The sequence below is a fragment of the Triturus cristatus genome, chromosome 10 (assembly GCF_964204655.1).
Source record: "Triturus cristatus chromosome 10, aTriCri1.1, whole genome shotgun sequence".
NCBI lineage: Eukaryota > Metazoa > Chordata > Amphibia > Caudata > Salamandridae > Triturus > Triturus cristatus.
This window is the reverse complement of record NC_140593.1, coordinates 1158265875-1158293775: the sequence shown is the minus strand read 5'-3', so window position 1 is coordinate 1158293775 and position 27901 is coordinate 1158265875. Positions and strand designations below refer to the sequence as shown.

General features: G+C 47.5%; 1 protein-coding gene across 1 annotated transcript in view; it reads right to left on the bottom strand.

Moving 5' to 3' along the window:
- LOC146796814 (metalloproteinase inhibitor 1-like) overlaps nt 1-27901 on the bottom strand; it is a 230144-nt gene that overhangs the window by 171172 nt on the left and 31071 nt on the right. Inside the window, exon 2 of the mRNA XM_085629540.1 lies at nt 26811-26977. Within this exon, the coding sequence (XP_085485666.1) occupies nt 26811-26934 (124 nt within the window). The 5' untranslated portion in view covers nt 26935-26977. The remainder of the gene's footprint in view (nt 1-26810; nt 26978-27901) is intronic.

Below are 27901 nucleotides of genomic sequence, written 5' to 3'. Positions count from 1 at the left end.
GTTTGCGCACCACCATTGGAATGAGTGGGAGAGGTGGAAAGGCGTACGCAAATCTGCCTGACCAATTCTTCCATATCGCATTGCCTTTGGACAATGGGTGTGGATACCTGGCGGCGAAGCTTGGGCATTTGGCATTTTCGTACGTGGCGAAGAGGTCTATCTCTGGTTGTCCCCTCATTTTAAAGAATGGCTGAAGAACTTATGGAAGAAGTTCCCACTCATGAATCTGTTGCGTTTGACGGCTTAACAGATCGGCTATGGTGTTTTGGACTCCTGGGACATGTTGAGCTAGGAGAAAGATGTTCTGGGGTATAGCCCATCTCCATATGCTCTGTGCCAGTTGAGAGAGCTGCAGAGAGTGTGTCCCGCCTTGTTTCTGTATGTAGTACATGGCTGTCATGTTGTCTGTGCGGACTAAGACAGCTTTGCCTGATATTTGTTTTTGGAAAGCCTTTAAGGCTGGGAAAATGGCTAGTAGCTCCAGGTGGTTGACGTGGACTAACTTTTGTTGAGGAGTCCACCTGCTTTGCATGGTGTGATGTAATAGGTGCACTCCCCATCCGGAGAGCAATGCGTCCGCTGTCATGACTATCTGTGGAACTGCCTCTAGCAAAGGTCGCCGTTTGGAAAGGTTCTTGGTGTTCCACCATTGCAGAGATCGATGAGTGTGACCATCTACCAACACCAGATCTGTTAGCTGACCATGAGCATGGTTCCATTGGCGTGCTAAGCACTCCTGGAGAGGACGCATGTGGAGTCTTGCAAGAAGTACTATGTGTATGCAAGAGGCCATCATCCCTATTAGCTGCATGAACACTCGTGCTGGGAGTGAGTGTTGAGGCTGAAATTTGTTTTTATAACTTGCATGCTTGCTATCCTAGTGGGGTTGGGATAGGCAAATGCTTTTGAGGTGTCTATTGTGGCACCAAGGTATTGTTGTAGGGTGGGACGGTTGTAGATGAGACTTTGGGTAGTTTACTGTGAACCCCAAGTTGTGGAGTAGTTGGATAGAGGTGTGAGTGTGATGTACACACTGATTGTACGAGCTGGCTTTTATGAGACAGTCGTCCAGATATGGGAAGACGTGAGTGTGTTGTCTTCTTAAGTGGGCTGCCACTACCGCTAGGCACTTGGCGAATACCCATGGTGCTGTTGTGACTCAGAAGAGGAGTACTTTGAATTGATAATGTTGGCCGCCCACTACAAACCTCAGAACCTGAGATATTTTCTGCGAGCTGTGTGAATGGGAATATGGAAATAGGCGTCCTTGAGCTCTAGAGTAGCAAGGAAGTCGACTTGTGAAAGAAGAGGAAGGACCTGTTGGAGTGTAACCATGTGAAAGTGGTGTGATTGTATGTACAGGTTTAGAGGTCTGAGGTCTAGAATAGGCCAGGGAGATCCGTCCTACTTTGGTATGAGAAAATACAGGGAGTAATCTCCTGTTTTATGTTGTTGCAGGGGAACTGGTTCTATTGCACCCTTTTGTAGGAGGGAAATCACCGCCTGCTTTCGCAGAGCTAAGTGTTGTGAGGACATTGGGCGTTGTTTGGGTGGTGTGTGGGGGGTAGAAGTAAGTTCCAGACAGTAACCTGATTGAACTATTTGTCGCACCCACTTGTCTGTAGTGATGTTTTTCCAGACCTGCAGGAACTGTTGTAGTCTTCCCCCGACTGGAGTGGAATAGTCTGGGGGAAGTGGAGGGAAGTCATTGGGTAGGGGTGGAGGCAGAGCGGGTGTTGTTGGTCTTGCCTCTGCCTTTGTTATTGTTGCCTCTGTAGCCTCCTCTCTAGTAACCTCTGGTAGATGTAGACTGGGCGGGAGGCTTGTAAGAGGCGGAGGGGTTGTCTGAGGAGTAGCCTCTGGGGGTGCCTTTGTAAGGTGAGCGACAAAAGGAACGTCTGGGAGCTTGCAACTGTAAGGCTCCCATTGATTTAGCTGTGTCTGTATCCTTTTTAATTTTTTCAAGGGTTGAATCTACATTTGGGCCAAATAGGTGCTCCTGATCAAATGGCTGGTTGAGGACGGAGCTTTGAACTTCAGGTTTAAAAACCGAGATGCGTAGCCAGGCATGTCTACGCAAAAGTCTTAGAGGAGATGTAGCAATATCCCTCTTTTTAGGTGGTGGAGCCGGTGCAGGCGCCTCCAGTGGTCTTTTTCTAGAACTTAGAGTCAATTGACCAGTTTTAGGATTCCTTATGAGACTCTTTTGAGCAGGGTCTGGTGTAAACAGCTCTTCTGCTGGAGGTTGGTCTTTCGGTGCCGAGCGCTTTGATTCCATAGGCTTCTTTGGCACCGACTCTGTAGCAGTTCTCTGTTTTGGTTTGGAATCGTGCGTCTTTACAGTCTCTGTGGCCTGTGGAATTTGTTGTTTTTTCGGTTCCGAGGCTTTCCTTTGCTCCAAATCTGAGCCCTTTGGGAGTGGTTTTTTGTTCGGCTCCAAATGTTTTTTCGGTGTCGACGATTCGGTGCTTGTGGGTTTTGGTTTGGGGCCTTGTGCTTGGATGTGGAAGCAGCTGTTGGCACGGAGGAGAGCAGTTTCATTTTCGGTGCGGGTGATTGTGTTTCGGTACCGATGGCAGCCTGAAGGCTTAGGCTTCTTTGCCGGGCCCGAGGGTGGGGCATGGGAAGCAGTCTCTCGGTGTGCACCTGGGCCCGAAGGTGAAGGTGTGACTGAAGCTTTTTTCAATGGTGCATGGAGGGGGTCGGAGTCGACGTTCTTACGACCCGCTGCGCTGGAGTGATCTCTTCGACGTCAGAGTCATCTGCTTCCGAGGCACTGACAAGGCCTTTCTCGACCCACTCTCGCTCCGGCACGTCGATGCCCTCTTGGAAGATGTCATCGGGGATTGTTGTCGACAAGTGATCCACTGTTCTTCTCGCGTGTTGGTCCCAAATGGTCTTCTTCGAGTGGAAAGAGGCGCAAGCTGGACAGTCTCTGGCCTCGTGCTCTGGTGAAAGAGAGGTTGCACAGCTCATGTAGATCGGAGTGGGGAAACTTTGTCCCACATTGAGGACACTTCTTGAATAGCGTCCTTTCCATGAGCCAGAAGCCAAGGCACAGGTAGGCCCGAAGGCCTTCATCCGCGACCGGAATCGAGGACTTCGATTTGGACAGATGCGCGACGATTAGGGTTCGCGATCGAGACAACACCGTCGAAAGGGTGAGGGATTGCGCATTGAAAGTGGAATCAGTAACGGTTCCGAACTGGAGCGTGACAAACACATCCGAGCCCGATGGCAGAAAAAAACAATCTGAAGATGGAGCCGATGCCCATGCGCACTACAGTCCAAATGAAGAGTGACCGGTCCCATGACTTCCAAAGACTTTTCCAGGGCAAAAACAAGTGCATACATCCGGCCCCAAACACAGATGGCGATCTAGGCTAAGTGTGTGATCTGCAGCTCATATGCCTCGAAAAGCCCAGGATTTTGAGATCTAATTTGCAGCTTCTGATAAGCCTGAAGTAGACCGGGCTACTCTGATATCTTCCAGGTCATTAATATTGGATTGTTGCCTAATATCAATTTAAGTATATGCCCTTCAAAATTCATAAAAAGACTGCTGAAAGATGCTATTATCACTGGAACATTAACTTGTTCTAAAAGATCTATATACTACACTTGTGACTGTCAAAGAGGAAATATTAGAACTTGGCTTGACCTCTGTTGTCTCCCTTGTTCATGAAGAATGGAGGAAAGGCATAATTGACTCCCTGAGACCAATATTAGGGGAAGGCATCTACTACTAAAGACGTTCTGGAGAGGAGAGTTGAGTCAAGATGCAACAAGTTCCATTGCAAGGAGACGCCATTTGCAGTAGTTTCTTGAAAAGGGAATGATGAAGTCTCCAATTACTTGAAGATAAGAATACCAATCTGGGACTGTGTTGAGAGTGCAAGAAAGATGTTCTGCTCTTACAGAGTTTGTGATTAAGACGAAATTCCCAGGAATGTATTGCTAGCTCTGCTAGAAGTTTGGATATTGTTCCTTATATATCACACTTCTGCAAGATTTTCCATTCCAAGAAGGATGGAACAACTTACTTTATTTTTTGCAAAACTCTGGTTTGCAAAGGCACCTGCAAGCATCTCTAAACAATTTATGCACACAGTAGACTCCTGTTGTGACCATGTACCACCAGTTGAGATCTGACCACACCAAGCGCCCTAACAAGTCAAACTTGCATCTGATTCTAGGACAAAATCTGGAGCTGTAGTGAAAATTGTTCTGCTGTGCCAGGCGTCTAAATGATCCAGCCACTACTGTAGTTCAATTTGAGATTCAAGATCTTAATCTATTATGACCAAGTAAGTTAGACATCTGCAGAGCTGACAAATCTTCAGTCTCTAAAGAGCTCAATAATAAAGCGACTCTGGAAATATAGCCTGTATCGATGAGGAGTGAAGACCTACAATACTTGCAAGAGTTCTTAGAGAAATGTTATGTTATTTTGATTTTTAGAGCACAGCTAATCACCTGTGAGGGTATTCAGTCGCTAAGTAGGACTGTAGGTCCCATAAAACTCCGAGTCGAACAGCCAGGTCATCCGCTTCCTTCGAAAGTTAAGCAGGGATGGGGACATCCTTATGTGTAGAGGGAGGTTGTTCCAGGACTAAGCGGCGGTGTAGGAGAAAGACAGTCCACCGGGATGGCTTTTGTGGGTGCGGGAGAGAGATGCTGAGCATAGTGGTCTGGAAGACTAGTGGACGTGAATACAGTTGTTAAGGTATGTAGGTCCAGAGTTGTTTAAAACTTTGTAGTTGTGGGTGAGTAGATTGAAATGGCAAAGTATCAATATGAGTAGCTAATGGAGCTCTCTGAGAAGAGCTGTGATGTGAGCACTGTGGGGGATGTCCAGGATGAGTCTGGAAGCGGCATTCTGGGTCATTTGGAGCCTTTGAATGAGTTGGTTGGAGATGCCAGCATAGAATGTGTGGCCGTAGTCCAGTCTGCTGGTTATGAGGGCCTCAGTGACTGTTCGTCTTGTGTGTGTGGGGAGCCACTTCAAGATCTTGAGCAGCATTCTTAGTACGGGAAACAGGATGGTTGCCTGGCCAACTGAAGAAAACTGGAAGAGTTTGAGAGAATTCTGATTTTTATTGCTTTTACTTTAGATTTAGGTAAATGAAGAGTAGAAATGTATTAGTAATTCCAACTGTTTGAAAGGGAAACAAATTAATATGTTCTGCCTTTCCATTGAAACCGAAGATGTTTCCTGAACTGTAGATGAATCGGGATAGTTAGGCATGCATCTTGTAAATTTAGACAGACCACCCAATCGCCTTGCAGTAAGGAATCCCTAAGTTGATTATAGTTTTCATCTCAAAATCATGGTGGATGACAAATTGATTGAAGTTTCTTACATCTATTGTCGTGCAGGTCCTATAAATCTATATAGGATCTGTGCTTTTAGACAACATAAACCAAGGGATTCATGTCCAGACTGATTCCAGACACCCCCAAAGGATATGTTAGTCTGTACACCAGCTAGCTCACAGGGAAACTATAAGCCACACCCTTAACAAGGAGCTAATAGTTTCAGGCAACTATCGAACATGACAACCCTGACCCCTCAGGGATCGTGGAAATAGTACAATACTTTTCGCTCAGTCACTCGTGCTCACTTTGTCTCAGAGATATAAAGAATTAAAATGGGGATGTTTTCAATAAGCATTTATAGAACCAGCTTCATTCTAGTATAAAATACCTGTGCTGCAACAACCATAAGACAGAAACAGATATATACTGTCAGTAGCATCAATAGAGTTAATAAAAGGTAGAATTGTACCACAGTGGTAAAAAAATGAATATATGCAGGAATATAGATACATGACAGTGTTGCAGGGATTCTGCTCATGCACAGAACTATGCGCAGGAAACCAGGACCTCAGTGAATTGTGGTGTACCAAAAACTCACCTCAGTACCCAGAACCCCTATCCAAGCAGCATCAGTGTCCGATTCGTTATCCGTATTTTCTCGGAGGTCCCAATGTATAGACAACCCAGAACAAGCGACTTAGAGTACTCTCAGGAATGGTGGGAATCAGAAATACCTGTTTGTTATTATTCTCATATCAGTCCACAACAGGAGTAATCAGAGACACAGTAAAGTTTAAAAGGTTTATTTTATAAACTACGTGTCCTAAGATGCAGTACTTTGGCTAACATAAGCAGACAAATGATTATAATTAAAACCATCAGCATTGTTACAATACCATAGAAAATTAAGGGAGAAATCATATTACAAATGACAGTGGAATACAGCCACCTTCCCTTCACTAGTAGGTTAGTATTATTATACTAATAGAAGGTCTCTATGCTTGAATGGGGAACCCCATACCGTAAAGATCAGCTTAGGTGAATCACATCACAGGATCAGCTATGCTCTGCGCCTGGAAATGTTCTTCTCCAGAATGTGTTTCTAACGCATGCAAACAGTAATATTAAAGGCTCTCGACACCCAGATATTTTCAGCTGTGTGCATATTATGGCTAGAGAGTGGGCCAATCAACCTGAACTCAAAAACATACATTGTCTGGCCGCTCAGAATGTTTTGCACACAATGTTCAGACCAAGGTCGCAGTGCACGTCTAGGGATGTGAACACCAGACAGTTCTCATGTGAAGAAAAGGCAAGCAAGCAGTTTTCAAATAATAACATGTCTCTGCAGTGTCGTGTGCAAAAGCAGCGAAAGTGGCAAGATGGCTTTCTAACATCTAAAGCGCTTATGCTAACATAGCAATGTATGCATCTAAATCGCTGCCTTCACTACAACAGTAATAATGCGTACTCCTAGGATGCAAACCCTAACATGATGTACATAAGTGTAGCCAGCATGTATGTAGGTGTATAGCCAAGAATCCCCATAGGAAAGGGACAACTTCATTTCCTGATGTGAGAGAATGAAGGAGCCCTTCTTGGTCTCGAGTGGGACACCCCACAAGGGGTGTCAGATCAAGGCTTACTGGAGTGTCTGCGTGCAGGGACCTCTGTGTCTCGTGTCAGCATGGAAGTCTTTCTCCTCTGGTTTGCCCAACGAAGATGTGGTGCTTATATACCCAAAAGGTACCCTCAGGGGTTCTACCTAGATGTGTCATGGTACTGTGGGCATGTCGGACAAGGATGACGATAGTGGTGACCCTTATACAGAGTTATTATGCAGAAGATGGTAATCCTGCTGTGATCCTGAGAATCCTCATGCATAATAAATGAGGCTAGTTTCCAGAGAAAACCACAGGACATGTATGCAGCATTTGACTAGGTAAAAGGTCAGCACAAAACCCGTTATGTAGAACAATGTGAATGTTAATAAAACTTATTAAGCGCGCAAATACCAAAGGGTGTCTCGGCGCTATGAATGCAGTACACCCAGACCGGTGATTAATTCTGAAATAACCATGTTTTCAACTTCTTCCTGAAGATGGTGAGGCAAATAGCCCCACTAAGCTCAACAGGTAGCGTGTTCCAAAGTTTTGCTGTGCCGTTCGATAAACTTCGTCACCCCAATCTGTGGATCGTATTCTTGGCACTAATATCAGTCTCGCGCCTGTAGAGCGCAGTTGTCTGGACCGTTGGTACCAGGCAAAGAGGTTTCTGAGAGAAAGAGGTTCTGTGTTGTTCAGGGCTTTGTATGCTAAACAGAGAGATTTGAATTCGATTCGCTGTGCCACCGGGAGCCAGTGGAGTTCACGAATCTCCTTGGACATGGAATCGTACTTAGAGATATTTCCCAACAGCGGGGCAGATGTATTTTGAACCGTCTGGAGCTTTTTTTGATATTGCTTTTGCATACCTAAGTAGAGTCCATTGTAATAATCCAGTTTTGACTGGACTAGTGCTGTTACCACCATCTTTCTAGCTTCCATAGGGATGTATCTTTAACAGAAAATGGGAGGTAGAGACAATAGCATTTGTCTTATGTGATAATTTGTCAATCCATACTCACATTTTTCACCTTTTGCACTGGTTTAGGTGCTTCACCCATCTCTACCGGCCACCAAAGATTATCCCATCTAGGTTGTAAGTTACCGAAGATTATCACCTCCGTTTTTTCAGAGTTGAGCTTAAGACAATGAGTTCCCATCCATCTATTTATTTCTCGCATACAGTTTTGAAATTGTAGGGTGGGTGAGGCTTGTTGCCTATACACTACCACGACTATCTGGGTGTCGTCAGCATATGACGTCAGGCTGAAGCCAAAATCTCGGATCAGCGGGGCGAGTTCCAAGACATATACATTAAAAAGAGTCGGACTCAGAAGACCCTTGAGGGACTCCACATGGTAAAACATATGGCTCTGATTGGTACCGGTCCATTGTAACTGTTAATTTCCTTTCCTTCAGAAAGGAGGACAGTAGGGTCAATACCATTCCCTTGACCTCCATCGATTCCAGCCGCTGTTGTAAAAGATTATGGTCAACAGTATCAAATGTGGCTGACAAATCGAGGAGAAACAGGGCGGATGTACCCCCTTTGTCCATCACAGCCCTGATTTCCTTGGTGGCATTGATCAGTGCTGTTTCAGTACTGTGCTCCTATTGATAGCCCAACTGGGAATGATCAAGCAGATCATTATGCTGAATGAAATGGGATAGTTGCTTATTGATCATTTTTTCAACTATTTTTGCCGGAAGAGGCAGCGGGCTATAGGACGATAATTCGTAAATTGTTAGGGCGAATGTAGGTAAAAGGTTGTGCAACTACCTAGGCCTATCTAAAAAAAACAAATAAAAAAAAAACATTGGGGTTCATAACGCTATTAATGGACACATTGTTTTGGTTTTATTTTGTACCAGGAAAATAGTAAATAGAAAACCCGCAGGATTAAAGAAAGTCTCTTGCATTGCTTGTTTGCAGAGGAGAATCTAAACCTCTGACACTAAAGAATCTAGTGTGTGTGAAAACTTTAAATGAAGGAGTGACAATTGTGAAAGGAGTTGCGTCAAGTTCTATAGAATATCTCTGAACAGTGGCCAACAGCTGTTATAGATTGCCATTTTTGGAGAAAATACTTTAAACGATCCCCTACAATATGAAGGCCAGAATTTGGACCTGCTGGTCGTATTTGTACCTCTACGCAATTTTGCTCTATGATTTTGGTAACGTCTTGACCATTGAAGGGAGAGCTGGGATTGAAAATCTTGTGAATACTAGTACTAGGGGCCTCTATCAATCTATCAATCTGGATTTCTAAAATGCAATTATTCACCCGCAAGGGTATCCACACGCTGAGAGACAAACTGCTTGGGTGGAATCAGTTGAACAGCCAGGTGTCGAGTTCTTTTCTGAATTCCTAAAGGGGGAAGTTCCGGAGTTGGAGGGGAGGCTGCTCCAGGACTTTGAGGCAAGGTAGGAGAAGGAGCTTCCTCCACTATTGGTTTGGCGGATGCAGGTGTATGAGCGAGGGAGAGGGAGTGCAGGAATATCAAGGGTTGGGGGAAGCTCAGGCAGTGGTTGATGTATGCTGATCCTTGATTGTGGAGGACCTAGTGGCGTGGGTCAGCATCTTGAGTTGACATCTTTTGTCTGGAGATTATTGAGGTGTGAGGTGATGTGGGTTCATCTGGGGAGGTCGAGGATTAGTCTGGCCACTGAGTTCTGTATGGTCTGCAGTCTATACAGGAGGTGTGTGGTAATTACTGTGTAGTGTTTTGCCGTAGTCCAGGTGGCTGGTGATGAGGGCTTGAGTGGCGGTGCATCTGGTGCAGACTGGGAGCCATTTGAAGATGCTTTGGAGCATGAAAAGAGTTAGGAATCAGGCTGAGGAGACTGTGTTGTTCTGGTTTTTCATGGTGAGTTGGCTGTCCCCAATGATGCGGAGATACTGGCTGTGGTCTTGAGGAGTGGGTGAAGGTCCTAGTTCAGCCAGCCACCAGGAGTCGTTCCATGGGGAGGTGTTCCCAAAGATCAGTACTTCTGTTTTGTCTGTGTTGAGTTTGAGGCAGTTGTTTTGCATCCAGTTGCCGATGCTGTTCATTCACAGGTGGGAGTTGGCTATTCTGGTAGATGGATCTTCAGTTAGAGAGAGCATAAGCTGGGTGTCATCTGTGTAGGATATGATATTTAGTCCATGGGTTCTGACGATGTTGGCGGGGGGGGGGGTCATGTAGGTGTTGAACAGAGTTGGGCTAAAGGATGAACCTTGAGGGACACCACAGATAATGTTCTTGAGTTTGAAGGTGAAAGGTGGATTCTCTGGGTTCTTCCAGTGAGGAAGGATGCGATCCATTTTAGGGTACCCCTTTAGATTCTGAGTTGATGAAGCCTCTTGATCAGGGTGGGGTGAGACACGATGTCAAAGGCTGCTGAGAGGTTAAGGAGTATCAAGGCTGCTATCTCTCCCCGGTCTAGGAGCGTTCTGATGTGATAGGTGGCTGCAATCAAGGCGGTTTTGGTGCTGTAGTTCGTGCAGAATTCAGATTGGTATGAGTCCAGAAGATCATTGTTCTCTAGGTATTCTGTGAGCTGGTGGTTGATAGCCTTTTCAAAGACCTTGGCTCGAGAGGGGAGCAGAGAGCTGGGCCAGTAGTTCGTGAGCTTGTTGGAGTCAGAGGTGGGGTCTTACGAGAGTGTTTCCATTATTCTGGGAAGGTGGCCGAGGTGATGAATGTGTTGAAGATGTCAGTGAGCTCATTCCTGATAGTCTTGTTTTCCTGAGTGGATAGAGTGCATGATGGCTATGCTGCTCTGCATGGTGAGTTGGTCCCAAGTGGTGATCCTGTCGGGGTTTGTGTCTGTAGGGGCGAGGAGGCTGAGGATGTCAATGGTGGTGGTTTGGGGTTCAAAGTGTTTGTAGATAGAGGCGATCTTGCAGTGGAAGACGTCTTCCAGGGAGTAGCAGTGATCTTGGGAAGGGGTGATTATGTTTTTCAGTTGCTAAGGGGTTGGAGAACCCTTGATGATGCTGCAGAGTTCTTTGTTGTGGTTAGAGCTGGCTTCCATGCGGTTGGCTAAGGTGTTCTTTTTTGTCTCTGTCAGGAGTTGGTGGTAGTGGTTGAGCGCTGTCTTGTAGCAGGTGCAGCCTGTGGACTTCTTCTTGGAGCTTCTCCTTTCTAGTCGCTTGCAGTTGTGTTTCATGGTTCTCAGTTCCGAGGTGTGCCAACTGGCATATTTGGCGGGTTTCTTGGGTTTGGGTGGTTTGATGAGGGTGACTCTGTTGGCGCAGTTTGTGAACCAGGTGGGGAAGTTCTTGACAGCCTGTTCAAGGTTGGTAGTGGTGTCAGGATGGGAGGAGTTGAGGACATCGGTCCATTGGCTTTCGGATACTTTGTTCCAGCTGCTGTGTGCAGTTCCAGGGAGGCGCAGTGTCGGTGTTGGGGGCTACTATGATGGTGAAGTTGACGATTGATTGGTCTGTCCAGGTAAGCTTGGTTCTGTTGCTGTACTTGACTGTTGTTGGATGTGAAAATAGGGTGTGCGTTGTGTATGGGGTTGGTGACTAGTTGGGTGAGGTGGATGTTGTTCATGCTGTCGAGGAAGTTGGCTGTGTTGGCTTAGGGATCGTTGAGGTGGAAGTGGAGGTCCTTGAGGATTGATGACTTGTGGTGCAATGAATTCAGGGATGGTATCGCAGATGCCGGGGCATGGTTGTGAGGGTTTGTAGGCAAGGGTGCTTCCGATAGTGGTTTTGCCATCTGCTTTGAGTTTGAAGTTGAGATGTTCCATGATCGGGTCATCTGTGGCAGTGATGCAATGGAGGTTCTTTTTGAGGATGATGGCGTTACCACCTGCCTGTTTGTTGATGTGGTTCCAGTGTGCTACATTGCAGCCATTGGGTGTGAGCACGAAGCTGTCATTGGCGGATGCTGGGTGGAGCCAGATATCGGCGAGGAAGATGACGTCGGGGTGATTGAGGTGATGGTGTCGCAGATTTCTGTGGCGTATTTCAGAGTGATCAGACATTGAGCAGGAGGCAGTGGAGTTGTTGAGGTGCAGTTATGGTTGGCGTGGTGGTGGTGGTGGTGGTGGTAGCGTGTTCAGCTGCTCTGATTTTGCAGGAGAAGAGACAGTGACGGCATGTGAAGGGTCCTACTATAGAACTTGGAGAGGTGCAGCAGCAGTTGTTGTGGAGTCTGGGGTTCAGGGCTCTGAGTTCAGCTCCAGTGCAGCTGCCATTAACAGCAGATTCAGGGCTGCATGTGCTGGGCGCAGATCAGGAGCAGATAGGCACAGAAGGGCCTCCCTTTGGCATGCTGGCAGCGGGGCCATGCTGCAGCCTTCATTAAGTAGGTTCTGGGAGGTGGGAGTGGTGAGAAAGCAGGAGAGCGGCAAAGAGAGCGGCACTGCTGTTCACAAATAACAATAAAAACAGGCACAGAGACAAATTGACCAAAAGCATAGGTCACAATGCTGAAAAGCATGAGATAAATTAACCAAAAGGCATAACATAAACAGCAATGATCTGCACAGAATTAACAGGCACAGATACAACAAAAGGAACAGAGAAGGGCAGTGGGAAAAACTGAAGCACAACACTTGGAGGCAGCTAGGGGGAGCTGGCACAGGGACCTGCTCAATGGGGTTGCGATGCAGCCTCAACTAAGTAGGTCCTGGGAGGGGGCGCAGTGAGGTGGGAGGCGGAAGCAGCGGGAATACAAGAAGCGAAGTGCAGCTATTCACAAATATTAAAAACAGGCACAGAGACAAATTGACCAAAAGCACAGGTCACAGGAGCGACCCTTGACCCCATCAGGTAGGTCGCTCCCCCTCCGCACAGCTCCGCCTGTGTGTCCCTGCCCCAGCTGCCGCTGCTGAGGAATCGTAAGTAGTTCATCCTCCGACTACTGCTCTACTGTACTGCCTGTACTTTCCTGTTGCATCTGTGACCGCTGTTTGTCTTCCCCCGCTGCCTGCACGTGATCCTTGCCCGTTTTCTTCCTTCTGTACCCCTCGCTGCCCCCGTGTCTCTGCCCGTTTTTCCTTTCTGTACCCCTTGCTGCCCCGTGTCCCTCCGCCCGTTTTCGCTCTTCTGTTCCCCCCGCTGCCCCCGTGCCTCTCGCCCGCCTTTGCCTTCTGTTCCCCAGCTGCCCCGTATCTCTGTGTCCTTTTTACATTCTGTGCCACCCGTCTTCTATTGATTTCTGTGCCCTTTGCTTTCTGTGCCACTCGTCCCCCCCTCGTTTTTGGGCCCCTTTTGCCTTCTGTACCACTTGTTCTTATTGATTTCTTTGCCCTTTGCTCTCTGTGCCACTCGCTCCCCCTTGTTTTTTTTGCACCTTTTCCATTTTTGCCACTTGTTCTTATTGATTTCTGTGCCCTTTGCTTTCTGTGTCACTCGCTCCCCCCTCGTTTTTTTTGCCCCTTTTGCCTTCAGTGCCACTCGTTTTTTTATTGACTGCTGTGCTTTTTTTCTTCTGTTCCCTTCGTCGTCCCTCACCGCCCCGCCGCTGTGTCCCCTGCGGCCCCGCCCCCCTGACTGCGCACTGCCCATTCCCTGCCCCCGCTACCCGCCTCCCAGCTGCTCCTCCCTCCCACCTCCCCATAAATGCCGGCCACTGCGTGCCTAAGGCAAGCCCGTCTGCGCCCGTCCGCGCCTGGACCGCGCCCAGCGCCAGAACCCCTGCCCCTGCTTCCGCCACGACGACCGCCGCCGCTACGACGCCAGCACACTCCACGCTCTCAACCCCGGACGGACCCACACGTGCTTCAAGGCAGCACCGAAACGCACACACGGTCCCTTCACCTGCCAGAACTGCAGCTACTCCAGCCTCAGAACCGACGAACCACCCGCCAAGAATGACCGCACCCACCTGCGATACATACTACTGAACACCCGCACCACACGCAAACACGCCGTCGAGCTCTGGGAGCTGCTCGACACAACATCCCTGGACGTCGCCTTCTTGACAGAGACCTGGTTGAACGACTCCTCCACACCCGACATCACCATAGCCATCCCAGACGGCTACAAGATCATCCGCAGAGACCGCACCAACAGAGTCGGAGAAGGAATCGCCATCGTCCACAAGAACAGCATCAGGATCGAGACTAGCACAGACGATGCGCTTAGCACCGCCAAACACATGCACTTCCAGATACACACAGACCCCAACTCCACCCTCAGAGGCACCCTCGTCTACCAACCCCCCGGACCCCACCCCCAGTTCAGCGACTCCATCGCCGACTTCATCAGCACGCACGCCCTGACCTCCACCGACTACATCCTCCTCGGAGACCTGAACTTTCACCTTGAGAACAACAACAACCCCTCAACCCTGATCGACAACCTCGCGAACCTCGGACTAAAGCAACTCATCACATCGCCCACCCACTCCGCCAGCCACACGCTCGACCCCGTCTTCTCCTCAAGCCCGCACGTCTCCGTCAGCCACACCACCGAACTCCTCTGGACCGACCACCGCTGCATCCACTTCACCTTCCAGAAACCCACCACACACCACGGCACCCAACAGATCTCCCGCGCTGCTGGAGCTAAATCACCGAAGACCAACTACATGCAAACCTCTCTCTCAGCCCACCCACCGAACCCTCCAACACCGACGACGCTGCCCACAGTCTTAGATGCTGGATCGAAGACTGCGCCAACACCCTTGCCCCGCTGGAGAAACCCCCCCACAGAGACACGAGCAAGAGGGCCAGCTGGTTCACCCCAAAACTCCTAGCCTCCAAGCATGCCTGACGGAAACTAGAGAAGAAGTGGCACAGCAAACATACTCCGGACAACCGCGCAGCACACAAGGACGTCATCCGCAACCACCACCACCTCATCGGGGCCGCCAAGAGAACCTCGTTCAAAGACCGCCTCGACAACAACGCACACAATAGCAAGGAGCTCTTCAACATCGTGAAGGAACTCTCCAACCCCAGCTCCAACACCAACACCAACGACATCCCGCCGTCACAAGCCCTGTGCGACTCCCTCGCCACCTTCTTCCACCACAAGAAAGCAGACATCCACGACAGCTTCAACACCCAGACAGACCCAACAGACAGCAACACAACAGACCCTCCGCACACCATCGACCACGACCCCCTGCTAGCCTGGGCCAACGTGAGCATCGATTACACCATCAAGACCATGAGCACAATCCACTCCGGTTCTCCGTCAGATCTTTTCCCACACCACGACTTTAACAAAGCAAGCAGCTCCATCGCACCCCACCTGCAGAACGTCATCAATCTCTTCTACAAGACCTCCCCAGAGAGCTGGAAATATGCCGAGATCAACGCCCTACTGAAAAAACCCAAGGCTGACCCAAGAGACCTCAAGAACTTACGGCCCATCTCTCTGCTTCCCAAGGTCATTGAAAAAATCCTCAGACAGCTAACCCGATACCTTGAAGAAAACAGAATCCTGGACCCTTCCCAGTCAGAGTTCCGCAGCAACCACAGCACCGAGACCGCCCTCATCGCTGCCACCGACGACATCAGGACCCTGCTGGACAAAGGCGAGACCGCAGCACTAATCCTCCTAGACCTCTCCGCCGCCTTCGACACCGTCTGCCACCGCACACTACGCGCACGCCTCCATGCCGCAGGGATCCGAGACATGGCGCTGGAATGGACCACCTCCTTCCTATCCGGCAGAACCCAGAGCCTCCGCCTCCCCCATTCAGGTCCAAAGCCTCCGAGATCATCTGCGGCGTACCCCCGGGATCCTCCCTCAGCCCGACACTATTCAACATTTACATTGCCCTGCTCGCACATGTCGCCCGACAGCACGACCTCAACATAATCTTCTACGCCGACAACACTCAACTGATCCTCTCCCTCACCAAGGACCCCATCACCGCCAAAGCCAACCTACACGCAGGAATGAAGACCGTCACCGACTGGATGAAAACCAGCTGTCTGAAACTGAACTCGGACAAGATGGAGGTCCTCATCCTCGGCTCCAACCCTTCAGCCTGGGATGACTCCTGGTGGCCGACGGCACTGGGAGCAGCCCCGACACCCACCGACCACGCACGCAACCTGGGAATCATCCTCGACTCAACGCTCTCAATGAGTAAGCGGGTCAACGCCGTCTCCTCTTCCTGCTTCAACACCCTCCGCATGCTCCGCAAGATCTACAGATGGATTCCGACAGATACAAGAAAGACAGTCACCCAGGCCCTCGTCAGCAGCAGACTCGACTACGGAAACCACCTCTACGTGGGACCCCCGACCAAGCTCATCAAATGACTACAATGCATCCAAAACGTCTCAGCACGACTGATCCTCGACGTACCACACCACGGCCACCTCACCCCCCACCTGAGGGACCTGCACTGGCTCCCCGTCAGCAAGAGGATATCCTTCAAGCTCCTCATCAACACACACAAGGCACTCCACAAGACCGGCCCAGCCTACCTCAACAGACGGCTCTCCTTCTACATTCCCAACCGCCAGCTACACTCCGCCGACCTCTCACTCACCACCCTCCCGCGCATCCGAAGAACAACCACCGGCGGAAGATCCTTCTCCCACCTCGCCGCAAGACATGGAACACCCTCCCACTGAGCCTACGACAGACCCAAGACCTGCTGACCTTCAGGAGGATGCTCAAGACCTGGCTGTTCCATCAGTAGCGGGCGCCCCCCCACCCCAGCGCCTCAAGACCCTCACGGGTATGTAGTGTGCTTTACAAATGACTGATTGATTGATTGAGGTCACAATGCTAACAAACATGAGATAAATTAACCAAAGGCACAAAATAAACAGCAATGACTGGAACAGAATTAACAGGCACAGATACAACAAATGGAACAGAGGGCAAAACAGAGAAGAGCCATAGAAAAACTGAAGCACAGCACTTCGAGGCAGCAAGGGGACATAACGTGTATTTGTAAAGCGCATGTTCACCCAAGGGTATATTGGCACTGAATAACATGTTTATTATTAACCAACTCAACGGTACTTATTTTATCAGCCTCAGAAGGATGAAAGGCTGAGAGGACCCACCAGGATTCGAACCTGTGTCCAGGAAGTCAAACACATGCCCTTACAGTGAATCCATTAGTCTACTAAGCCACCAGGACTTGTTCTTTAGTTCTGATTTCTATTAAAAAGGTCGGCAAAGCAACTCCTTGCTCTGCCAACCCTCGCAAAAACCTGTTGCTTAGAGACTCTGTGAATGGACTGCAGGGCTTTGTTCAAATATGCAAAAATAGTGATGTATTTGCTCAGTTCATTAATGAATCTCCGAATAACAGTCCATCCGCCTTGACTCCATCATCTACTGGAGCTAAATTGGGCAATTTAGGAACTAGTTTTAGGAGTCGTCCCTTTCGTCTTTCATGAGTTTTAGCAGAATTAGCATTTCTCAAGTGGCAAATTGCCATTTGGGTCCACATGGTTAGTTCTTCCACATCTATTACGGAATTCTGCAGTCTAGCTTTAGGGAACCACTATATCCAGCATTTCGTCCTGACAACTGGACCAGGCTTCGTCCACCCCTTCTGTTTGAACTTTGCTGAATTTTGAGAAAAAAGTTAACATATTTAGATCTACAGCAGGAGCTGTCGTGATTTTGGAATGTAAAGAAGCTTTAGGACATCACAAATTCAGTTTAGGTCTTGTTTATTTGTCCAGACCTTAACGTAATCTATATATTCCACCATATGTTCCGTAGTAAGCCATTCTGTAGAATTAGTATGGTGAATTAGTTTGAGTTCAAACATTGGTTGCCACTCCAAGGCCAACACTAACTTCACATTAAAGTTTTTTACTTGGAGACAAAAGAGAATTTATGTTTCTTACCTTTAGATCTGACACAGAAATCTGAGTTATTACCTTGGTTATTGTCATTATTAGTGTCCTGAAAATAATTGTCATCATCTGAGCCAAAAATACCATGTATGACTGTTTGAGAAAAGTTTTGTTTGTTAGATGTTGTATTCCCATCCTTCAAAGGAGGCTTTGGAGGGTCACTGTCCACGTTAATGGGTGAAGAGCACTCACCAACCAATTTCTCATCATTAGTAGGGCAAATGCTACTTCCCAGTATGTATCTGTTCTTGGCATGTAGAGCAGCAGATCTACACACTGTGCATAGATCGCCATCTGGTGTTGGGCCCGGATGTTTGCAGTTGTTTTTCCTCTTGGAAAGTCTTTGGCAGTCATGAGGTATGTGACTCCTCTTTTGGATCGGATTGCGCATGGGCTTCGGCTCCATCCTCAGATTGTTTTTCGCCAGCAGGGAAATGATGGAGCGTAGTAGGAAGCAGTGAAGATGCCCATGTGTGTTATATCTAAATAAGATAAACTGGAACAGATAAAGGTAGCCGGGGAGGTGGGTGGGCATGTGTAGATCTGCAGCTCTACATGCCAAGAACAAATGCATACTGGTAAGTAGCATATTCCGTTCGAGGCATATGAGCTGCAGATTACACACTATGCATAGATTGTATGGCAGTATCCCCTCCTAGCGGCGACTACCAGTATCTGTTGCAGTAGTTTGAAATAGTGTTTTGAGTACAGCCTGGCCCACACTAGCTTGTTCTTTAGATTGCACATTTACACAATAGTGTTTTGTGAATGTGTGCGGTGTAGACCATGTAGCTGCCCTGCAGATATCATCTAAGGGAATGTTCCCTAAAAATGTCATTGAAGCCCCTATCTTTCGTGTAGAGTGGGCTTTAGGAGGAACAGATAATGTATGTTTTGCTTTGTGGTAGCAAATCTGAATGCATTTGACAATCCACCTAGCTATCCCAGATTTGGAGATGGGGATGCCTTTATGTGGTGGTGAGAAGGAAACGAACAGTTGTTTGGTTTTACGAAAAGGTTGTGTTCTCTCGATGTAGTAGAGTAAGGCTCGTTTTACATCTAGTGTGTGGAGAGCTCTTTCTGCAACGGTCTGTGGATGCGAGAAGAATACGGGTAGTTCCACAGATTGGTTTAGGTGAAAGGGAGAAATGACTTTAGGGAGGAATTTTGGATTAGTACGTAGAACAACCTTATTATGGTGCATTTGCAGAAAAGGTTATTGAATAGTGAGTGCTTGTATCTCACTGACTCTTCTGAGGGAAGTGCTGGCTACTAGAAAAGCAGTTTTCCATGTTAGGAATTGAAGTTCACATTTGTGTAGAGGTTCAAAGGGAGACCCCATTAGTCTGGAGAGAAAGATGTTTAGGTTCCACACAGGTGAGGGTGGCACTCTGGGGGGAATTATTCATTTGAGGCCTTCCATGAAGGCTTTTATGGCAGGTACTTTAAAGAGTGATAGGTGCTGCCTGTTTTGTAGGTAGGCTGCTATGGCTGCAAGGTGCAGTCAAATAGACGTGTAGGCTAGATTGCATCTCTGTAAGTGTAGTAAATAGCATATGATGTGTTGAATGGACACATCTAAGGGATTGAAGTTATTGCTGTGACAATAGACTACAAATCATTTCCACTTGGCTGCATAGCAAGCTCTAGTGGTAGGACGTCTAGCTTCTCTAATGACGTTCATACAGTCTGGGGGGAGATTTAGATAACCGAATTCTAGGATTTCAGGAGCCAGATCGCAAGGTTGAACTGAGCTGGGTCCGGGTGTCTGATCTCTCCATGGTTCTGGGTTAAGAGGTGTGGAGAGAGGTGTAGCTTTTGGTGCGGTACTACTGATAGTTCCAGCAGTGTGGTGTACCACGGTTGTCTGGCCCAAGTGGGAGCTACTAGGATTAGTGTGAGGGAATGTTGCTGTAGTTTGCGCACCACTAATGGAATGAGTGAGAGAGGCGGAAAAGCATACGCAAATCTGCCTGACCAGTTCATCCATATCGCATTGCCTTTGAACAATGGGTGTGGATACCTGGCGGCGAAGCTTGGGCATTTGGCGTTTTCTTGGGTGGCGAAGAGGTCTATCTGTGGATGCCCCTACATTTGAAAGTACGGGTGAAGAGCTTGTGGATGGAGTTCCCACTCGTGGATCTGTTGAGTTTGTCTGCTCAGGAGATCTGCTATAGTGTTTTGGACTCCTGGGACATGTTGGGCTCGGAGAAAGATTTTTCAGGGTATGGCCCATCTCCATATGCTCTGTGCTAGCTGAGAGAGCTGTGGAGAGTGTGTGCCTCCTTGCTTTTGTATATGGTACATGGCTGTCATGTTGTCTGTGCGGACTAGGACAGCCTTGCCTGAGATTTGTGTTTGAAAAGATTTTAGGGCTAAAAATATGGCTAGTAACTTCAGATGGTTATTGTGGAGTAACTTGTGTAGAGGTGTCCACCTGCCCTGCTTGGTGTGATGTAGTAGGTGAGCTTCCCAGCCGGAGAGCGATGCGTCCGCTGTTAGTACTATCTGAGGAACTGGATCCAGGAACGGTCGCCCTTTGGAAAGGTTTTTGGTGGTCCACCACTGCAGGGAGCGATGGGTACGACCGTCTACCAACACCAGATCTGTCAGTTGGCCCTGGGCCTGGTTCCATTGGCGTGCAAAGCACTCTTGGAGAAGACGCATCTGGAGTCTTGCTTGAGGTACTATGAATATGCAAGAGGCCATCATCCCTATTAGTTGCATGAACACTCGAGCTGGAAGAGAGTGTTGTGGCAGAAATTTGGCACGTCGAGCCTGAATGCTTGTTATCCTGGCACAACTGGGGTAGGCTAGCACTCTTGAGGTGTCTATGGTGGCACCAAGGTATTGTTTTACGTGGGATGGTTGTAGATGGGAGTTTGCGTGGTTTACTGTGAAGCCCAGTTCGTGAAGTAGCTGGAGAGTGGCTTGCGTGCGTTTTACACACTGGTTGTATGAGCTGGCTTTTATTAGCCAGTCGTCTAGGTATGGGAAGACATGGATGTGTTGTCTTTGCAGGTGTGCGGCCACTACTGCTAGGCACTTGGTAAATACTTGTGGTGCTGTGGTGACTCCGAATGGGAGCACTTTGAATTGATAGTGTTGGCCTTCCACCAAAAATCTGAGGAACTTCCTGTGAGCGTTGTGAACAGGAATGTGGAAATAGGCGTCTTTGAGGTCTAAAGTGGCCAGGAAATCGTTTTGGGAGAGCAGGGGAAGTACCTGCTGGAATGTGACCATATGAAAATGGTCTGAGTGGATATATTGGTTCAGGGGCCTGAGGTCTAAGATGGGCCTTAGCGTGTCGTCCCTTTTTGGTATGAGAAAATATAGGGAGTAAACCCCTATATTGTGTTGGTTGATAGGAACTAGTTCTATTGCCCCCTTTTGTAGGAGGGAGATTACCTCCTTCTTTAGTAGTGTTAAATGTTCCAGGGACATTTGGCGATGTTTGGGTGGAATGTTTGGGAATTCAGACCGTAAGGAAATTGTGGAGTCTGCCGCCGACCGGAGTGGGATGGTCTAGGGGGAGTGGAGGGAAGTCATTGGGTAGGGGTGGAGGCAGAGCAGGAGGTGTTTGTCTTGCCTCTGCCTTTATTATTGTTGCCTCTGTAGCTGCCTCTTTGGTAACCCCTTGTTAAGGTGGATTGGGTTGCGGCTTTATAGGAAGTGGAAGCAGTGTCTGAGGAGTAGCCTCTGGATGTGCTTCGAAAGGAAGAGCGGCGAAAAGAGCGCTTGGGAGTGTGTGATTGTAAGGCTCCCATAGATTTCGCCGTATCTGTGTCTTTCTTCATTTTTTTCAGGGCCTCATCTACTTTTGGGCCGAACAGATGTTCCTGGTCAAAAGGGTGGTTCAGGATGGAAGATTGCACCTCTGGTTTGAAACCTGAAATCCTTAGCCAGGCATGGCAACGGAGGAGGACGCTGGTGTTAATTGCCCTAGAGGCGGTGTCAGCTGCATCTAGGGCACAGCGGATGGAGGTATTGGTGATGGTTTTGCCCTCCTGAATTAGTTAATTGGCTCTATTTTTATATTTGTCAGGGAGGTGTTGCACTATGGCTTCTAGTTCGTCATAATGGGCCCTGTTGTATCTTGCCAGAAGCGCTTGTGTATTTGCGATGCACCATATATTGGCAGCCTGGGATGCAGTGCGCTTGCCCGATGCGTCCAAGAGTTTTGACTCTTTATCAGGTGGTGGTGCTTCGCCTGATGCTTGGGAGTTTGCTCGCTTTCGTGCTGTAGACACTACTAGGGAATCTAGTGGTGCTGGCCCTCTGATGTAGGCGGGATCTGTAGGGGCGGCCTTATATTTTTTGTCTATGCGGGGGTTGATGACCCTGGCTCTGACTGGATCTTTAAAGACCTCCGGCGCGTGCTTGATAACTCCTTTGAGCATGGGCAGGATGGAGGTGGCCCTGTGTGTCGTGTCGAAAGTGTCAAGGAGGAAGTCCTCCTCCAAGGGGTCGGTATGGAGATCCACACCGTGGTAGAGTACAGCCCTATGGAGTAGGTGGTTGAACCCCAATGAATCTTCTGGTGGGGATGGTCTCGGAGGGTAGAGATCATCCTGCTGGACGTTAGGAATGTCAGGAATGTTATAGTCGTCCCATGGGTCTGGGGAGCCTGTGGGAGTGGGGTCCCCTGTAGGTTGGTCATGGGGCTCGTCCCCTATGTCATCATAGACATCATCATTGTCATCATCCGGAGAGGGTGTAGGGGAATGATGAGGTGGGGGGGAGAAGGAGGTGGCGGAGGAGGGGGAGGTGGAGGGGGTGGAGGAGGGGGCGAAGGTATTCTTAGAGGGGAAGTAGCAAAGTCTTTCCTCTTTGGAGGTGGAGCTGGGGCAGGCTTGTCCAGCTGTCTCTTTTTGATACTGAGCATCAAATGTCCAGTCTTAGGATCCTTGACCAGTGTTTATTGCAATGGATCAGGCTTAAAAAGTTATTCAGAGAGTGGCCTGTCCGTCGGCGCCGAAGGCATCGGGCCGTATGTTTTTTGGTTTTAGAGTCTACACTAGTGCGCTGTTTTGCACTATGCGGCTTCGAAAGGGCTGGTTGGTTACTCGGCTGAGAGATGGTTTTCGGCTTCGAGATATGGGTGTCGGTGGCCTTGTGTTTTTTGCTCGGTTCCAGGGATGGTGTCGGTACCGAGGAGCTTGAGCTGGTTTTCGGCACCGAGTGCTTCGGTAAGGAGCTCGGTGCCGTGGAGGAGGCCATTTTCTTTTTCGGCGTCGGTGCGGAGGAGTGTTTCTCGGCACCGACGATGGGCTGGCTCGAGCCCGAGCCGCCAGAAGGCTTAATAAGCTTCTTTACCGGTCCCGAAGGTGCAGTGTGGGAAGCAGGGTCCTTGGTCGTGCCTAGGCTCGGAGGCGAAGGCGTGGGTGTGGGGGTGGATTTCGGTACTCACGACCCTCTGTGCCGGAGTGATGTCCTCCACATCTGAATCATCGGCTTTGGAGGCGCTGACGAGGCCCTCGTTGGTGTGTTGTCCTTCCGGAGCGTCGACACCTTCTCCGAATATGTCATCTGGGATCGCCGTCGACGAGTGTGCCATAGTTATTCGTGCCCTTCGGTCTCGAATGGTTTTCTTGGACCGGAAGGATTTGCACGCCGGACAGTCTCAAGCCTCGTGTTCAGGGGAGAGGCAGAGGTTGCATACTTCGTGAAGATCGGTGTGGGGGAATTTGGACCCACATCGAGGGAAATTCTTGAAGGGAGTCCTTTCCATTAGCCAGGACCGGAGCTTGGGTAGGCCCGAAGGCCGTCGTCGACGACTGGAATCGAAGGTCTTGATCGATGAGAGCCACGTCGAGTGAGGGGATCGCGATCGAAAACAATACCGCGAAAAGGGGTGAGGAATGCGCTTCGATTGGAGAACTGGAAACTGTTCGGAACCGGAGCGCGAAGATCACATCCGAGCCCGATGGCGGAAAAAACCATCTGAGGACGGAGCCGAAGCCCATGCGCAATATGATCCAAAGGAGGAGTCACATACCTCGTGACTTCCAAAGACTTTCCAAGAGGAAAAACAACTGCAAACATCCGGGCCCAACACCAGATGGCGATCTATGCACAGTGTGTAATCTGCAGCTCATATGTCTCGAACATAATTGTTTATTCGGTACATCATCCTTATTAGAAGTTAATTAATTATTTGTAAATTTTTAAAGACACATTTTGTGCCTTGCTGTCCCACGCAGAATAGGTCAAAGAATTTTTGGTCACTATACTTTCAATAGTACTTTCTATATTTTTGGTAATCTTTTTCATAGAGGATGAAAATGCTTATTTGGCTGAGGACTGAATAAAAGAATTAAAATTTCTACAAAAGTCCTCACCATCATCGTGAAAAGCTGAGGAAAATTCTGAAGTAGTGTTAAATATTTTAGAGTATAAATAAATATGAAATAATTCAATAATTGACAATGTGAAATATTTATAAGACTTTAGAATTGTGGAGGAAAAAAACAATAACAACAAATATGTGAAAATTAGTATTGAAAGGGTTAAATGTTATTTGTTGAAAGGGTAAGTCAACAGAGATAATGGTGCCCTCTATGATGAGGCTGCTTCCAAAATAATTACGCTGACCCACATTGGGAGGTAGAAGCAGGCAGAGATTGGGTACAAGCAGTGCCCTGAAGAGGAGTCAACCGCAACATCAATGGGCCCCCATGAGAAGGGCCCGCGTCGTGAAGAAGGGAAGAGGTTGAAAAGAGAACTTTTGCTCGCTAGGAGCAGAGAAAGTTTAAACTACAGTCATGACCTGGAGTGAAGTCACATGCTTGACGGTCATCCTCTGAGAAAGAGAGAGAGAAGGGAGCCCCTTCATTATCAGAGGACTTGGGCTGGAAGAGCCTTTTAAGAACTGCATCAGTGAATGAACAACGGTAACCTGTAAGGAAAAACCTATTGTCACACGACACAACTGTGTCACAATAACATAGAGTAACAATCTATATTTATAACCAAAAGTTCACTTGTTGTGAAATTAAGTAAGAAAAACAATCAAATACATGTATTGGGTTTTAAATATTTAGAGCTAAGGAAATAATTGCTTATCTTGAGTGTGAGCAGCCAGAAAAGAGGCCGATTGTAGTCAGGATAGCTGTTATAGAGTTTCCTTAGCTTTGATTGGTTTTATTAATCTACTACTGTTATTCTCCTATTGGCTTGTAGCCCTTGAGCCTTATAGGAAATGTAGTTTTATTTTGCTTCTTGACTCCTGTAACTAAAATAAAGAAATTAGGTATAATACGAGCCTCCGGTCTTGCAATAAAATTACAAGCTCATGCGGGCATTAGAATTTGGTTTGGGAGGTTGATGGCTGTCCCCTCAAAGAGTGCTAGTGTCTGCTTCTTCCCTTTTCTCTGTCTGGGTGCTTCCAGGCTCCCTGTGGACAGCACAAAGGCAAGGACTGAGCCGGCATCCAAGCGCAGATGGTAGAGGTAACACAGGGCAGCAGGCCTTTTCCACCTTTGCACCCCATATCTGGAACGTATTAATCAGGACCACCCCAAAGCTGCTCCAATATAAGAAAGCGTTAAAAACTATATCACATCACTACCTCACAATGCACTAACAGTTCACAAACTAGCTATCCCTCCTATCTCTGGCTGACTTTATGCTCATATTTGAGCCTGTACATTGCTCCACAGATTTTTGACTAGGTTTGCACAACATAAATGGCACATACATATACACATACATGTTCATTGCCCCTTAACTGAGATTTTGCCTTTTGTGTTTTTTCTAATTTTCTTGCTTTCCGGATTCACAGTTTGCTCAGCACTGTTCTGTCATGCTCTCCGTCTACTCCAGTGCTTTGCCTGCATGAAATTCTTCTGAAGTCTTTATTCCCTCTTACTAAAAATATACTTCCATCTTGCTTAAGGAGTTTTCCCACTTTCCAATCAAAGAAGGCTGTCAGGATAGTCATCCTTTCCCCTGAAAAGCTCGGAAGGAGAAAGCCTTTAACTATTCCACATTTAAAATATAATACACACTTGTAGGTGACCAATCTAATATTTAAAACTACATAACTAACACTTTGTAAAACTCTGAAAATGTTTGCACTGTGGTTTTAATCTGAGTACAAGTTTCCTTTGGTATTTGATTCATGCTGAACAGCTGATGCAACTCTTGTTGCAGTGAGGATGCACTGGAGCCACTAGACTCTTTATCTGTGCATCACAGAATGACGCCATCAACTGGTATAGACTGGAGTGGAATATGATTGGAGATGCTTGTGTTCCAGGATGTATCTTTGTGTCTCCCTGGTAAATGGAGAACAGAATTTCCTCCTTGCAGAGATAGTGATGAAAATTAAATTTTGCCCTCAATGCAAATTCTACTTCCCGGTTATCAATGCACAGTGTGTAATCTGCAGCTCATATGCCTCGAACATTAAATTTCTCCCTCGATGCTAATTCTACTTCCCGATTACAGATACCAAAGAACACTCATTTGTCTCCGGGACACCTTCGGCATTCTTCTGCACAGGTAGAAGTACATGGGGTCCCTATTATCCCAAATGCAAATAGCCATCTCCTGGCAGTGAACAGTAATCACAAACTCAGAACTGCCCAGGATGTATCTGGATGTACTTTTGGTGTTCTTTGTTACAGCATTATGTGACCACTCAGAAATACCCCTAATGGCACAGGATACTATCTCCCCACCAGCCTAATGTCCTTCAGTACACATGGATCATTACCAAGTTGTAGTGTGTGATGTATATTTTGAAAATCCCAATCTAACCAGGCTTTTCTGCAGTGTAAATAACAAAATTCCAACAATATTGGGCATAGCCAAACCTTTGACCACTAACTAACCTAGGGTGACAGATATTAAAGATGCCGCTCACCCGACACTACATCTTCAAGAGCAGCACATAGTGTTTGTGGGGATGCAGAACATTTCTGTACCTCTTCCTATGCTTGACCCCATAACATATGCCTGCTGTTTGCTTCCATAGGTTTCCCCGGGTGTACAGAACCTCATTGGAGCAAAACCTTTCAACTGATGTCCAGGTAAAAACCTCAAACAGTCAGAGAAAACTGAACCAGTATCAGACGTTCAGATTTAACAATACTTACCAAAACCTGCTTTGCAGAACAACTCCTGTGGGTGGAGCTGCAAACACATGCAGCAGTCTGTGCTTGGATAAGCTGAAATTGACATCAAAGCCATTACAAGCCACATCTGGATTTTGGCCTCCATGGTGATAATGGGGAGTGTCAGAACCTTCTTGTTGTCTGTTGACCTGGCACAATAAAAGAAAACGGACGTTATAGGTTTCAAAACTGTGAATTAGAAAAGATGGACCCAGCTGTTTGGGTCTTTGTCCTGGCCCTTTATATTTTCTTATTCTACAAAACTATACATTCAAATAAAAATATAGCCCAAATAGGCACACATGTGATCAAACAACCTCTTGCAATACAGAGATGAAAGATGAATGAATGAGTGAGTTTTATTCATGATTGATTACTTAAAATCTATACATGAAGGCAACAAACACAGCATTTCCTGAGTACAAATATAAACAAATGTTAAAACCATATTAAAAGACTTATCAGCAATACCTCTTAAAAGAAATGACATTGCAAACATTAAAATTCTTAGCAGGAATAGCATCGTGATCCAGCAGCATGTGTATTAACGTGTATTGACATAAAACCAGATAATTTTTTATGAAGGAATGCGATTAGATAAAAGAAATAACACAGAGGGGCAGATTTACAAGACCCTTGCGATACTTTTGCCCCGCCATTGCATCACTTTTGTGACCCAGCGGTGGCGTAAACAATGCGGCCAATTTACAACGTGACACATCTAGGGAGATGGGCCACGTTGTAAAGACCTGCATCACATTATACCTGCATCAGGTATAATTTATGCAGGGTGGGCATTCCCACACAGGAAAGCCTCGTAGAAGTGACACTGAAATCTACAGGATTTCACTGCATCACTTCTACGATGCCAATGCGCCAAAACCTTATGCCTGCTTGAAGCAGGTGTAGAGTGATGCAGTGTAGTGGGAATAGGCCTCAAAATGCATTGCTGGAGTTGCGTCATGCTTGCGACACAACTCCAGCAATGCGTGACTTTTGCCCCTACATATGCAAATGTATTGTAAATACAGCGCATCCATGGTGACGCAAGGGTTTCTCAGAGAGGCACAGGG